Source organism: Oxyura jamaicensis, chromosome 18 (genome assembly GCF_011077185.1).
Source record: "Oxyura jamaicensis isolate SHBP4307 breed ruddy duck chromosome 18, BPBGC_Ojam_1.0, whole genome shotgun sequence".
NCBI classification, from domain to species: domain Eukaryota; kingdom Metazoa; phylum Chordata; class Aves; order Anseriformes; family Anatidae; genus Oxyura; species Oxyura jamaicensis.
This window is the reverse complement of record NC_048910.1, coordinates 8,152,059-8,166,212: the sequence shown is the minus strand read 5'-3', so window position 1 is coordinate 8,166,212 and position 14,154 is coordinate 8,152,059. Positions and strand designations below refer to the sequence as shown.

Here is a 14,154-nt window from a genome sequence, read left to right as displayed (position 1 = left end):
GATTTCTCATCACTTTATGTAGGTATCCACACTTGACATGTGTTGCTTCAGTATTTTCAAAAAGTGAATACAAACAGCAAACACTGGACACAACATTTTGGCAGTGTTTTTTTTTTTTTTTTTTTTCCCTGGGAACTCAAATTTAGTTGACTGGAATTTTAAAATAATTTATTTGAAAATAACACATTGTTTCAGTCAAAAGAATGTCCGCCTCACCAACCAAATTCAAAGATTCTGTTTTGGTATTTCCAAAAATAAGCATTAATATTTACTGGTAAAAAAGGCTGGTTTGTCTTTAAATTGACTTTACTATTAGTTTATAAAGCTCAAAAATTGCTGTTCAGTTTACCATTTTTTTTTCTCTGCAATTGAGTGTGTATGTGAGTAGAAGGGGAGGATGGTACCTGATTTTTTTCCCCTGCATGTTTGCTGTAATAAAAATCAGAATAATAAAATCTGTAATTCAAACAGATAAGTAACAGAAGTCCTACTGATTAATTAGGACTAATTCATTAATATGTAATATTTATTCAAAAAAACTAAGAAAATTGAAAAAAATATTAACTCCTTTCAAAATGAACATACCTTTTTTTTCTGATTTTAAACACAGTGATCTGGGGAAGGAAATGGTGAAGCTTCTTAATAAAGATTTTTTTTGTGTGTGTTTTTGCAAAATAAGCAAGCAAAAAAAAAATCAAACCCCAAACTTTTATTTAAAGACAAAATTAAAAAATACAATAGTTCGCTCAGAGAGATGACAGTTTATATAAGTTAATACATTTGAATGGGACAACGAAATGGTTATCTTTTGCTGTCAGAAGAACAAGTCAAAAACATGCCTATAAGAGTTTTTTAACTTCTTTCCAGTTGGTTTAAAAGCATTTCAGTAAAATAACATAGAACACAGAGGCAATTATAAAACAGCAGTGTTTGCAAGAAACCATGGCAAACTTGCTATAAAGGTCTGTAGGAATCGCACTGTTCACCTACTTATCTTCTCATGTAAAGATAAAATCTTAGCTCTGGGCAAGCAAAACATGTGAACAGCCTGGCCCTAAAAATGCATGATACATGCAAAAGTGCATCAAAGTCATTTAAGTGCATGCACACAAGAAATCCTTCTCTGCCTTGTGCTGTTTCTTGTAGTTAATTTCATAGTAGTACTGTACATGACTAAATGCTCGCATTTGTTTTTCTTTTTACTATCTTAACCGTGGTAGCAATCTTAATGTTTTGAAATTAAAAATCAAGGAAGCAATGACCCACATTTTATCTTACATTTTAAGAATTATTTTGCTCTGTCGTTTAACTCCACTTTGGCTGCATTTTAGTTAAAATATTTTCCATGTGTGAAAGTATCCACAGATACTCCAGTAGGATGCTCTTATTCTGAAGCTTGCATTGAGTTGGCATGTCATGGCTGAAACACAAACATTCATCAACATTTGCATTACCATATATACTTGTGCGGAAGCTATGGATAATAGACTGATGCTGTGGTAAGGATGCTAGCCAGAAAATTGTGTCCCTGCTCTGTCACAAGCTCTCTGTGTGACCTTGGGCATGTCACTTTTTCCAGTTATGGAATTATCTGTACAAAAGGGAGAACAGTGTATGAAACATTGAAAGGCTCAGACAACATGGCAGCTAAAAAACATTTAGCAACCTGCCCGTCTTGGAAACAAAGTGAACAATTACCCAAAGCAGAATCCCTCCAATGTCTCTTCAGCATTCAAAATGGGAATATTCTTATTTCTCTTGCTTACATAGAGTAACCCAATTTTATACTACATTAGAAATGTTGCTGTGCTTTTCTTTTCCTTGCATAAGAATATGTGAAAAACAGAATCACAACAGAAGAGTGTGTTTCACTTTTATAAGGTAGTTGCCTCAGTAAGTAATATCTGGGGTGTTTCTCGACTACAACCAGATTATATATACCCACAATACCGTATGTTTACAATGTGGCTTGAAAGCATAGATTCACACCAGAAATAAACAGCAGATTCTGTCTGGCTGTCATTGTAAATAGACAGCTGAAAGCTACAGAGCCTGTATGAGAGCCTTCAGGCTCAGAAAAAGAGGGCTCAGTCTGTCAGACTGCAAGATTTTTATGCTGCTCATTTCTTTGATGTGAAGATGCTTGTATGCCAGCAACTTCTTCTGCAGGTATAACACACAGATTAGAAAGATGCCACTTCAAATCCAACTACCCAGATATCACTCCTGTATTAAGGTATTTACATTTTTATAAAATGCTTTTCAATTTCTGTTGATTTTGATGGGAAATTATTTTCACCCACAAAGTCTGGAAGCCATGCCCATTCAATTTAGATTTCTGACAATGCAGATCAAAATCAAAATTTGGAGACCATATTTCAAAGCTTGGCCTTAGAAAAAATTCTTTTCCAGTAAAAATAAAAGAATTCAGAGAAAGAACACAAGCTACAGTCAGATTGCGATTGATTGTAAGGCTCACATACATGGATACTTGATGATCGTCAGAACCTATTTAAAAAATACAGTTTAAAGATTAGACAGAAGTACACATGGTATTTAGGATTATGTGAATGCATAGACTAGCATTTTTTTTTTTGTTAATGAGGGAGAAGACTTGAAGTACGTGATTTTAGTAGATCATAGGAGCTGTAAGAATGCAAGAGCACTTCAGGTCTTCTAACGCTTAAAAGAGCTAGGTTTCTATGATATTAGATCAAACAAAAAATTCTGTTAAGAACATTTTTATGACAATGATTCACTTGAATAAACCTAAGATTTCTTTTACCAACCAATCTTTTTTCTAAAATAGTATTTAATATCTGAAGTTATAAAAAATATTTGTAGTCTTGAAAATTATTTTTATTGTCTATTTTATGTACTATACATGCCTCTTTCAGGAATTATTAAAGAAGCATGAGTCATACGGCACTCATTTACTCTTGGCTCATGGCCATCCTCAATATATATTTTGCTATTTTCAAACCATTTGTAGGTACATATGCATGAAAATATTGTTGTGTCAAGTCCCAAGATCACAGCACAGCATACATTGTTCATCTATATATTTACAAAGTTTTAAAGCACATAAAATTGTGCATTATTATGTACCAAAGTTTAAACTTTAACATACGCTTGGTTGCATATATAGCAACAAGTTACAATAAAAATCTGAACAAAGACAACCAATAAACAGCCAAATTGCTATGTACAAACAAGGCAGGAAGCAATTAAACACTGCCTTGCACATTTCACTTAAATTACTTTTTCTCTGAGGGGAAAAAAACAAACAACCCCTCTTGCCCTCCCTCAGGCCCCCAATAACCCTAAACAGTCTTCATTTTTTTTCAGTGAAATAACTGGAACTCCCATTGCATTCAGTAGGGGATTCATTTGCATAATATGGGAGAGAAATTTGGTCCCTATTATAAAACGTAGCAGTGTTATGCCCTATGTGTTTCCCTCCCAGTACCATACAGCAGCAGGGTGGGCTTGCTCTCTGAGCCCTTCTCAGACAACAGTGTCTTTGATATCCAGGGGAATATTCCATGAGATAAAAACCCTTTTGTCTTCCTTACACCTCTCATTTTTTACACCAGTGTAACTGTGTTGTTTTTATGATGACTCCACTGATCCAGATCCTCGGCTGGGATTGAGCCAGCCTTGTGAGTGAGTGGAGCTCTGCTGATTTATACGAGTTGATGAATACCTGACTCAGCTTCAGTGGAACTACTCTTGATTTACACTGGTGCAAAAGAACCTTGAATGAGGTCCAAGGAGAGCAGAATTGGGCCCAACCTGACTTTTATATAAAGTAAAACACAAAAAGTCTGCGTGTTTAGCTTAAAATCTGCTTAATAAATTACTACAATTCACAGTTTGAAAGTAGATCAGTTAGTGCTACACCAAGCACTTGCTCTTATTTTAGATCAATTTCATGTAACTTTTCAAAAAATATATTAATAAACATAAAAATCTCTTATTATTTGTTGAACAAAATAGGAGGTTTTATGTAGCCTAGTGACAGAAAGCTTAATAACACTTTACCCTTCTATAGGATGACTGGTTTAAAGGCTAAATCTTCCCCAAGATGCTGTGATACTAAAAGGCTGAGGAAGATATTCTAGTGTGACTCTTACATCATTCCTAAAGCACAGTATGAGAGACAGTAAACTGGGTAAGAGCTCCAAGCTAGTAGCATCTACACAGCTTCCAAAAGTATATGGGGCCTATTCCAAAGTCCAGTAAAATCAACAAGAAAATTAACAAAATCCTAATGATTTTGCAAATACTTAGAAGAGGTGCCTGTGGTTTCTGCACAGAAGAGGGACAAACTACTGGCCAGAGCACATCTCCAACGTACAACTCTTCAGCCCAACTTGGGGAATGTTGCTCTTGGTTTTTGCAGAGAATATACTGGCCAACAGCTCTGCCTCACGCTTCATTGGCATGATTTAGCCTTATGAATTCTCCTTCATGAAATCAGAAGATAAATTATATTTTAAAATAACGTATTCTAGCTATTTAATGTTTTGCTGTAGTGGATAAATCAGAGACCTACCTTGATGAAGTCTCTGTTGTCTGAAAATTCAGGGCCTCTTTTCTAAAAATACTTTTTGCTGATGGCAAAGTTCAACACCTCAGAGAAATTCAGAGTAAGTTTCCAAGTTGTATACCATATTTTCAAATACACTATACCCTTGTTGTTAATAAGGCTGTATTGAAGTTTTACGTAACAGTCACGAGCCATGTGTTTGAACACCTTAAAAGAGTTGACCAGCAACTTAATGCATTTCTTTATACCATACGAAATGTAAAGATGCACCATCTCTTTCCAAAACACTCTAAACATAAATGTTTGAGATAAAATATTACATCCCTTTGCACCCCCTTTAATGCCTGTATTTTAAAATATGCATATTTCTGCAATGAAGTATTAATTTATAGATTTCTCTGTGTGCGCCCTTACTGTACAGAAAATCAAATTGTTTATTAGTATCTAAAGGCAGAACAAAAACACATGCAAGTATGGGAAATAAATGCTTTTTAGCCACAGGTTTCTTCAGGCAAACTGTCCACAAGCGGTCTGCCTTTTTGTATATACAAAGAATTGTTAGTGTAAACCTTGCAGTTTACCTATATCTAGCTTCCTACCAGCAGAAACAGGAATGCTGCAGACCACAGGAGATATAGGTCTGCTGCTTTTTTTTGTAGGGTTATAATATTTAAGCACTATGTTTTTTTTCTGGCCAGTCAAGTCATGCCTAGAAATTAGGAGGGACTGGGTTCAGCCTAGGCGAAGATAAACTGCCTGAAAAACACAGGACAAAAGTTCTGTGCCAAGATGTAAGAATAAGAAAGACAGATATCCAGAAGTTTGCAAAACCTGAGTACCCACTTTAGAGCTGAGCTTCAGCTGACGTAAGTGGGTACAGACTCATTTAAATGAGCTGTTTGCTGACTCACAGAATTCTAGTATGCTCTGGGCTCTGAGCCTCAGTGTTTCCTGTGTCTGTGCAAGAATCCTCAGGGAGGGACCCTAGCTCTGGTTGGAGGAAGGATTCCTAGTGATTAAAGCAATGGTTTAAGTTCTTAATTTAAATTTGATTCCTTACTTTGAGCCTTTACTCTAAGGTCTACTCAGAGCAGTCACTGAATCCTTCTGTGCCTCTATGAAGTGGGGATAAAAGTGCTGAATTTCACAGGATTCTTCTGAATTGCTGTAGTTGCTTGTGAAACATGAGAGTGATCTTCCTAAGAGAACCACAGAAGTATTATGATTAGTATTATGACAGTACTTGAAAGACATCTCTTTCTACTATCTATTTATCTCTGGGTGTTCATTACTATTCTTTTAAGGAGCTGCTTTATGCTGACTCACTGAATAGGCAGGAATAGCAATTTAGAACAAAGACAAATATTTCTTCTAAAAGATAACTCAGTGCTTTATAACCAAAAATATTTAAAGTCAGAACTATCATTTACTATTTTGACTATTAAAGTTTTGGAAGAGCCTCAGTAGGATCAAGGAAGTATGCCTCATTGGACATCACATAAACACCACTTCCATATAACAAGGTTAAAATCGAAGTGGTATAGACCATGGCTGGCATTTGCACTCCTAGATTCAAATTCTGTCTTCTTAGCGCATGCATGTAGGCAAAATTATGATAAAGTCAAGCCCTTTCTGCCAGCAAAAAAATCCAGCTCTTTATTAGATACTTGACTACTTCTGGAAAAGCCTAGCACCAGGAGTAGGTAACAGATTTTTACATCCTTATCTAGCCAGCAGTGTGTACCAGTTCTTCTGGTGTAGATTTTACTACCTCTTGCCCTCACTGTTCTTTTTTTTTTTTTTTTTTCCTTTTTTTTGCCTGTTTTTTTTTTTGTTTTGTTGGTGGTGGTGGTTTTTTTTTTTTTTTTTTTTCTTTTCCTTGAAGAGCCAAAGCAAAGCAGGGTGGGTTTCATTTTAGGAACATCATCTTTTATCTCTTCACTTTCTGCAAAAACATATGGCCTCAGCATATTGTTATTTTTATTCTTTAATAAACAGTTACATGGCAGTTTTGCTTAGAGGATAAACAGGTTAGGGGAGCATGGGCTCGATGCTGTATACTAGAAAACAATGTGAATTATTTTGACTTCTGAATACACATTGCTCTGGCTCTCCCTGGTAAAGAGCCCTCTGCTAATGAACATAATCTAATGTAACAAGCTGTTGCTGCCTTCAGTGACAGTAAAACATCACTGTTTGGTGCTATGGTTTGTGAGTTGGGTTTTTCCCGTGCAATTCCATGTGGCATAAAACGTACACTGTGTGTCCTTACAGCTGCAAGTTGGCACTGACACTTCTGCTCCCCCCATCTTCTCACCCACAGGAATTTTCAGTATGGGTCCCATTCAAAGCCTGTGGAGGTGAACGGCAGTCTTTCCACCCTCACTGAGAACTGGATCAGGTAATGAATACTTTTGGTGCAAAAAGTTAACTTCCCTCACCTCCAAAAAAAGAGAATTTAAAAATGTAAATCCCTTATAGAAAGTTTTTGCCCTTATATCACTGCAAGGACTCTTCTTGGCTTCTGCATACTGACCAAGCATGAAATAGTGAATAACATTTATTTTTGAATTTATGGATTGAGTTCACAGGGGTTTTAATAGCACTGGGGTTATGGAAGTGCTATTTTAATAAGGACCACAGATCATGGGCCCAAATCCTTACCTTCACCTCAAGGACTTGTAAACTCAACTATTTAACTCAAATCTCTTTATTGGAGGCCTTAGAATGTATCCACCTGGAGGCTGAAAAATTGAAAGGTAGAAGGCTGCACAAACATGGAGTGAGGGAATTTAACCAGCAGGAATGTGGCCTATAAAATTAAACTTCAAGAACTGTTTAAGAAAAAATTAAAGCTTGTGCAACAGCTGGAGTTTCTCTCTACATTAGTTCATTTCTCAGTGACTCAAATGTTATGGTTCTCATTCACTTTTGAGATCATCTTCTGTAGTACTCTAAGTCTTATTCTAGTTGCAAAGGACAAAGTTGTGACTCACTGTGATCTGCCTTTAGACAAACATGGACACAAATAAAAAATCTTAGATTCAAACTGCACCCCCAATTTCCCTAACTAGATTTGCCAGAATATACCAATTTCAGACATAGTGATCAAATACCCCTGAATATACACTGAATATTCAGGAACAAAAGTAGGTGCATTTCTTTCTAATGGCTGCCTGAGAGTGCTTGCAACATAAAGAAATGTATTCTTGTATGCTGGGCAGCAGAAAAGACCAACCTTCACTTTGATCCTACTTAGACCATGCATATTATTAATTCGGAGCTCAGCTTCGTTCTGTCTGTTCTTGACCTCAAAGGTTGGCTGCCTTTTAAACCTCTAAAATAGCCTGCCACCTTATTTGAAATCTAAGCTCCTGAAGAGAAAAAAAAAAAATAATAGAAAGAAAAGAAAAAGCCCACACCTCAAACAGTGTGATGATTATTGTATCAGGCTCTGGCAGCGTTCAGAGATGGTGCATGCAATGTCAGTGATAACTTTTGAATTTTTACGTCTCTGTAACTGGCTAGAAACTCTGGGATAATTGTATTACTAGACCAGTTAGCACTTTAGTTACATGCAACCTATATATTCAGGAGGGCTGAGAAATAGAAAAATTTATAGGAAATGGTGGAAAACACATTAATAGAATATTAGGACACAGTCCTAACATGAGCACACCAAGGATGTTACCGCATCTGCTACATTGCAGGCAGAAGCACTCATGCTTAAAATTTTGCATGCTCAGAGATAGGTGAAAATCACGAGAAGTGCAAAAACTGATTACTAGATTTGCACCCACAAAGTGTTCTGCTATGTGGTGACTGTTAGGACCCTACCTGCAAAACCGCCAGTGCAAATAATAATGCTTGCATCGTGACAGATACCGCTGTAAGACCAGATATCTGGCGATGAAGTCAAATGATTAGGATTCTTTAAAGTGACACAAGTTGCCATTTTCAGAAGCTGGATTTTTACAAGTGATTTTGAAAGTATGGCCCTATTTGTATGATGCTTACTATCTCCTTGTGGAGCAATGGGAAGCAATGTAGAAGTCTGGGGTTAAAGTGTGCTGCTGAATACTTCTGAGACAGCAGAACCCAACTGATCATCTGGATCTATTTTCTGTTGCATAGCATTGTGCACATCCTTATGTTCCACACCCTGCATGCTTGCTCCCCAGGAATTGTCCTCTTCACTCAGAAGTGTTGTTTTATAGTGTTCCACATAAATCCTGTGGACATTCTGCCTCGATTCCTCATACTTGCCTTTTCCATCTTCTGGAAGGCTGGATGCATGAGGTAAGAAAGTGCTCCGAGATCCATCAATGGGAATCTGTAACTGCTCACTGGAGGTAGGTTCTTGAGATAAATCTGAAGATCTCATGAGATGCTGAGTATACACGCCTTCAGACAGAGAGGCAGACTGTGTCTCACTGTGCACACGCAGCCAACGATGATGCCTGCTGAAGTAGTTGTAATGCTGATGTTTCCCTAGCTTTTTTTTCCCTAAAAAGCTCAATGGCTGCTTGGAGCTAGAGGACTTGTCTATGCTTTTTGATGTATTCCCTGACATTGTTAGATTGCTCATATACTCTGTGCAATGTTCAGCATTAGTATCGAAGGCACAACACTCTGTCAGGCCTTCTTTCAGTGTTAGGCAAGGCTTCATGTCATGGACTTGGAGAACATCAGGTGCACTACCACCCAGGCCACTGCCTGCCTGCTGGGAAATGTCATGTGAGGAGGAGTAAATCAAGTCTAATTCTCTGGGGCTTAATGCATCGCTGGAATCATAGTCACTGTCAGTTGGAAGGAATACTTCAGAGCAGCCTTCTTCATCTGAGCAGGGCTGGGAATCTGCAAAAAGAACTGATTAACACTAAGAAGACGAGCACAAGAGAAAAACTGCTTACATGTCATTTCTGCATTTTTTTCTTAATTCAGAATAATATCTACAATCCTGAAAATATACATTTGTTTCTTCTGCAGAATTTTGTATGGGCCTAGGTGACAGAAAAGACAGTAGTCAGGGAGTTTTTACAGATATGTTACAGAGGTGGTGGCAGAATTAAGAAAAGCAGAGAGGATTCATTTATTCAACTGAACAGAGGGAAGAATTTGAATTCAAATTGGGATTAAGTTCCGAAAGGATCTGTTTTCTTTTACCTTGCCTTTACCAAATTTCATAGAGATGGCTATTTGGGAGACAAAGAAAATCTAATCCAGGTTCTGGTTTTATTATAAAGATGTTGGTTGAGTTACTGCAGATTGATACCTCTCTATCTGTGAGTAGGGTGCAAGTGCATTTATATACCAGAGGCTTGAGGCGAGGCATGGAGCTAGATGAGCAAAACTACCTTTTTACCTGTTGGCTTAATTATGTATGTTAAGGTCCAAAACAGACACAATTCAAATGTGAATTTGTTGAAACAAACTCTTTCTGAAGAGCTTTATGAGAAGGTTCTTTACCAAAGATTCTTAAGAAATGAAGCTGTAATTGAGGAAGAGGGAAAGCCCTTCCATATATTAATAGCAGATTGTTGGTGAAGACAACAAATGGAATAGGCAGCTTTCACTATGGATGGACTTTACTAATTGTGGAGAAGTCAGTGACAGGACATTAAATGATCTGGAATAGTGAGGTGACAAAGTTGGCTGATGATGAGCAATTATTCTGCGTAGCTGAAAGGAAAAAAAAAAAAAAAAAAAAAAAGGTAAAGGCTATAGAAGGATCCCAGGATAGAAAGTGGCAAATGATTGGCAAATTGATTGTTAAAATAACCTTGGCAGGTATTGGAAAAATATACGCCTTTTATAAAATGAAATTCAAGAACTGTTATAATTAAAAGTTAGTTCAAAGATTTTGCTTGATGAACAAACAAAATTCTCTTACCACTCACAGCTTTTCTCCTCTGGCTTCTAGTGTCAGGTGAGGGGGGCGGTGAAGGAAGACAATCTAGATGTGAAGAGGTTGAACTGATTTTCTTTTGAGAGTGTTCTGAAAGATTCACAAGCTTCTTTATTGGTAGGCCAGCTGCTGGCTGCTTGTATCTGGCATACTGCAGTGCTTCTGTGATCCATCTCATTTCCCTCCAGATATCATCAATTTGCTTTTGAGGAAAAAAGAAATGGTGAAAAACTACAATTAAGTCTGTATATTAATGTTGTGGAAGCGTGTAGTTTCAAGTGCCTAAGTAGGTGAGTAGTCACTGCCAACAGACAGCAGACAAGCAGGCTCCCTGACAGGAGACTTCTGATTTTAGACGGTCTGTACTGCCTTTGGTTAGGTGTTTTTTCTCATTCAGCACTGCAAGGTCTGCCTAGGACCAGACTTTTAAATTAGGTACCTCAACGAAGAACTTGTAGTTAGGAGGGATGAATCTAGGCCTAAGCTCTGACACAGAAAGAAATGATACTTGTCTTTTGACGGAGCATAAAGTTTGACTAATTTTGTAGCACACTTGAAAGTTGTTTTTGTTCTGTATTGGAATGCAATCAGATGTCTCAAGGATTCTTGTGAACCCAGGATTATGTTCAAAAGCAGAATGCTCAGGTCAAACCCTGTTTTTGAACAGAAGAATATATGAGCATGTGTATATGCATGAAGGGTTGCAGCAAACCTGTGAGGCATACTGCACGTCTGCTCCCTTATCTTTTTAGCCTGTATGCATTTTAACAGTATAAATCTATACTAGGACAGTTCTAACTCATGCCTGTTGATGGCAATAAGAGACAAGTGCCTAAATCAATCTCAGGATACAGTGTTAAGTATCTATGCAAAGATGCTGTTTAATGTGCATCTTGTGAGTCTTCTGATAATGAAGACTTCAAATTTCTTCAGGCAATTCAAGATCTTTGACAACTGAGTAAATGTTACTGCAATCAGTGAATGAGATATAGCTGTGAATATAATACACATCTGCTGCGGTATCCTTTCTAGAGCTTCCCTTGTGTCTCTCTTCTTGCAGACGCTTCTGCATTTAAAGCAGTGAGCCTTCGTATTGATATTGCAGTGTTTAAAGTAAACTACCTTGCAGTTACACAGCCTACATTCTGCAAGAATATAAAGGGCAAACAGCCTTGGGTCAGTAAATGGTCAGGCAAAAGTGAGTAGTACTTTATGCAGTGAGTATTATCAAAAGGGAAATAAGTGAGGGATCGATGAAAAAAGGAGACTGTAAACTGATATATTCTAAGACCAGTTGTCCAGCACGTCCTCTTAGCTGGAGATAATTTTTCACAAAAAGCATATTCAAACTGTGGATTTCTTGCCAAAGGATACTGCAGATTAGCCAGAATAGTTAGGGTATTTCTTGCAGAGCCCTGTTGGGGATAGGATGACTGGATAGCTATTTTAACTTAGTATATCCATTTTTATGTAGAGGTGAAATCCTGGCTCCAGTGATGTCAGTGCAAGCCTTGCCAGTGAGTTAATTTGGGCTAAGAATGTATACTGATAGGAAAAGCAAATGGTTCATTCATAATCTGCTTTAAATTCAAGACTTCAGTGTAGCTCCATGAATAAAATACAATTGTGTGTCCAGTTAGCAAACTTCTCACATATTTGATTTTGGGGATCTTATATTTTCTTTCTGTCATCCTACTTCAACTCCAAACAAAATCATACTGCTTCCAGTTTATGAAAATGTAAATCTTGTTGGTTCTCTCCCTGATGCCACTCTGTAGTGCCTTACAGTACAACGAACCAGTCATTTTAATGAAGTGTAGTTCTTAAATAATTTAGGAACATTTGAAGCATTACGCTATGTAAATTACAGTTTAACAATTTTAGTTTCAGTGACTGTAAATTTCTTGTGTTGTTGACTAACATTCTGGTAAAGATATAGATTATCTGCTTCTTATCTGCTGTTTTTTTTGGTGGTGGTGGTGGTGGTTTTTTTAACTCTGACTCCTTTTCAGAACTGCATTTATATAGACTCCCTTGCTCTTTACAATGTTTGGTTTGTGTAGTAACTTCAACACTGTCTTAGATCTAGGATCACACAACTGCTCTCGTGGTTTTGTGGTCACCACTGAAGATTGCGGTATGTGGTGGGCTGAGATATTTTTGCCAATAGGTGGAATACAGCTGGTTTTCATTTGAGAGGAAACCTGACAAGGCTAATACACTGTCACAATAATTCAGCACAAAACACTGAAGTTTAAAATATTCTCCCATATTTTCCCAGCATATATATGTGACTCAGACCCCAGAGAATAGGAACATAGAGCTAGCTGTCTATGCAGTGTATATGTACATACGTTTATTTTTGATGTGAAGAGTAAAAATTTCCCAGATGCTCCTGCACGATGGGGAGAAACCAGATTTTTTAAATGTGAGGATAGGAAGATGAGAAGGATGGAGATAGTGGGGATGTGCAAGCACAATGGTATATTTCTCTCTGCTCCCCTGCAGGTTACCAACAGCTCTAAAGTCAATAAGACAACAGGGATATGAATTCAGAAAAAAGAAGAACAGAGATATTATCATCTTGTTCATAATTATGGAGGGCCAAACGTGTTATCAATAAGTGGTTGTCTTGGCCCCTGTTCCAACAGAAGGTTGCTTGTATATTAAGAATATGGAACTGTAAACTGATCTGCACCTCACTTGTAGAAAGACAGATAACTGGGGGACTGAGGCAATATATCTGCATGGTGCTGGACAGGCGTATGAATGCTTCCAGGGTTAGCTTGCCATCTTTAACACAGAGCTGCTTTCTTCCCTGTGATACTGTTGATCGTTTCTACAACTTAAGATGATTTTTTTTTTTTTAATTGGCAATTTATTGTGGTGAAAAATATCCTCAATCCCCTAAGACAGAGAAAAACTATTACCCAAACGAATGCCATGTACTAGCCAGGCATTAGCTTACCTTGCATTAGATGAGAGTGAGTTTTACAAGCAGACTGACACAGTTCTGTATAACAGTCTAGTATGACTGTCATTTGATTTTACCTGTAAAAATCCTTGTATAAAAACAACAACTAAGAAAATCATGTTCTGGTCTTGAATTTCATAAAAGCAGAATTGCACTTTTGATACAACTGCTCTTTTTATGATGTCTGTAAATAATTCTCCATTTAGATTTCAAATTACAGCCTTACGCAATTTTTAAGAAAGCCACCTTAAAATCTCATTGGAGTAGTCAGAAACAGACTATTACCTGTATGTAGTCCATAACTTGCTGGTGTCTTTGTTTGGCTGCAGCGACTTCACTGTCTGAAATTGCTTCCCTTAGGGATTGCTGGGTTTTCAGAGAGTCCAGCTCTATGACAGCAGAAAGGCGGCAATACAGGCTTATAAATTTTTCCTTGTAACAGCAAAAATGAACTGTGAAAAGACCAAGTGCAAAGGAAACACTTATATTCTGGTTATGAAATATGAAATCCTTAGCTTTCAGAACACACATTTTATTAAATGTAATTACTAACTCTCTGGATGGGTTACTTTAAGCTAGAAATAAATAATACAGGCTCTAATTCTCCTCTCATTTACACTGGACTTACTCTGTTACTTCATCGATTTCAAAAGAGTCATTTCTAATTTATATCTATGTGAAGGGATAATCAGGCTCTTAGTATGCAACTGCAGAGGCTAT

The 14,154-nt window shown here is 37.2% G+C and overlaps 1 protein-coding gene across 1 annotated transcript in view; it reads right to left on the bottom strand.

The window, feature by feature from the left end:
- Positions 1-694: 694 nt before the first annotated feature.
- Positions 695-14,154, bottom strand: part of ANKFN1 (ankyrin repeat and fibronectin type III domain containing 1) — a 126,833-nt gene continuing 113,373 nt past the window's right edge. The window contains exons 19-21 of the mRNA XM_035342578.1: positions 13,720-13,886; positions 10,446-10,662; positions 695-9,409 (exon numbers count right to left, since the gene is read on the bottom strand). Of these exons, the coding sequence (XP_035198469.1) occupies positions 8,613-9,409; positions 10,446-10,662; positions 13,720-13,886 (1,181 nt within the window). The 3' untranslated portion in view covers positions 695-8,612. The remainder of the gene's footprint in view (positions 9,410-10,445; positions 10,663-13,719; positions 13,887-14,154) is intronic.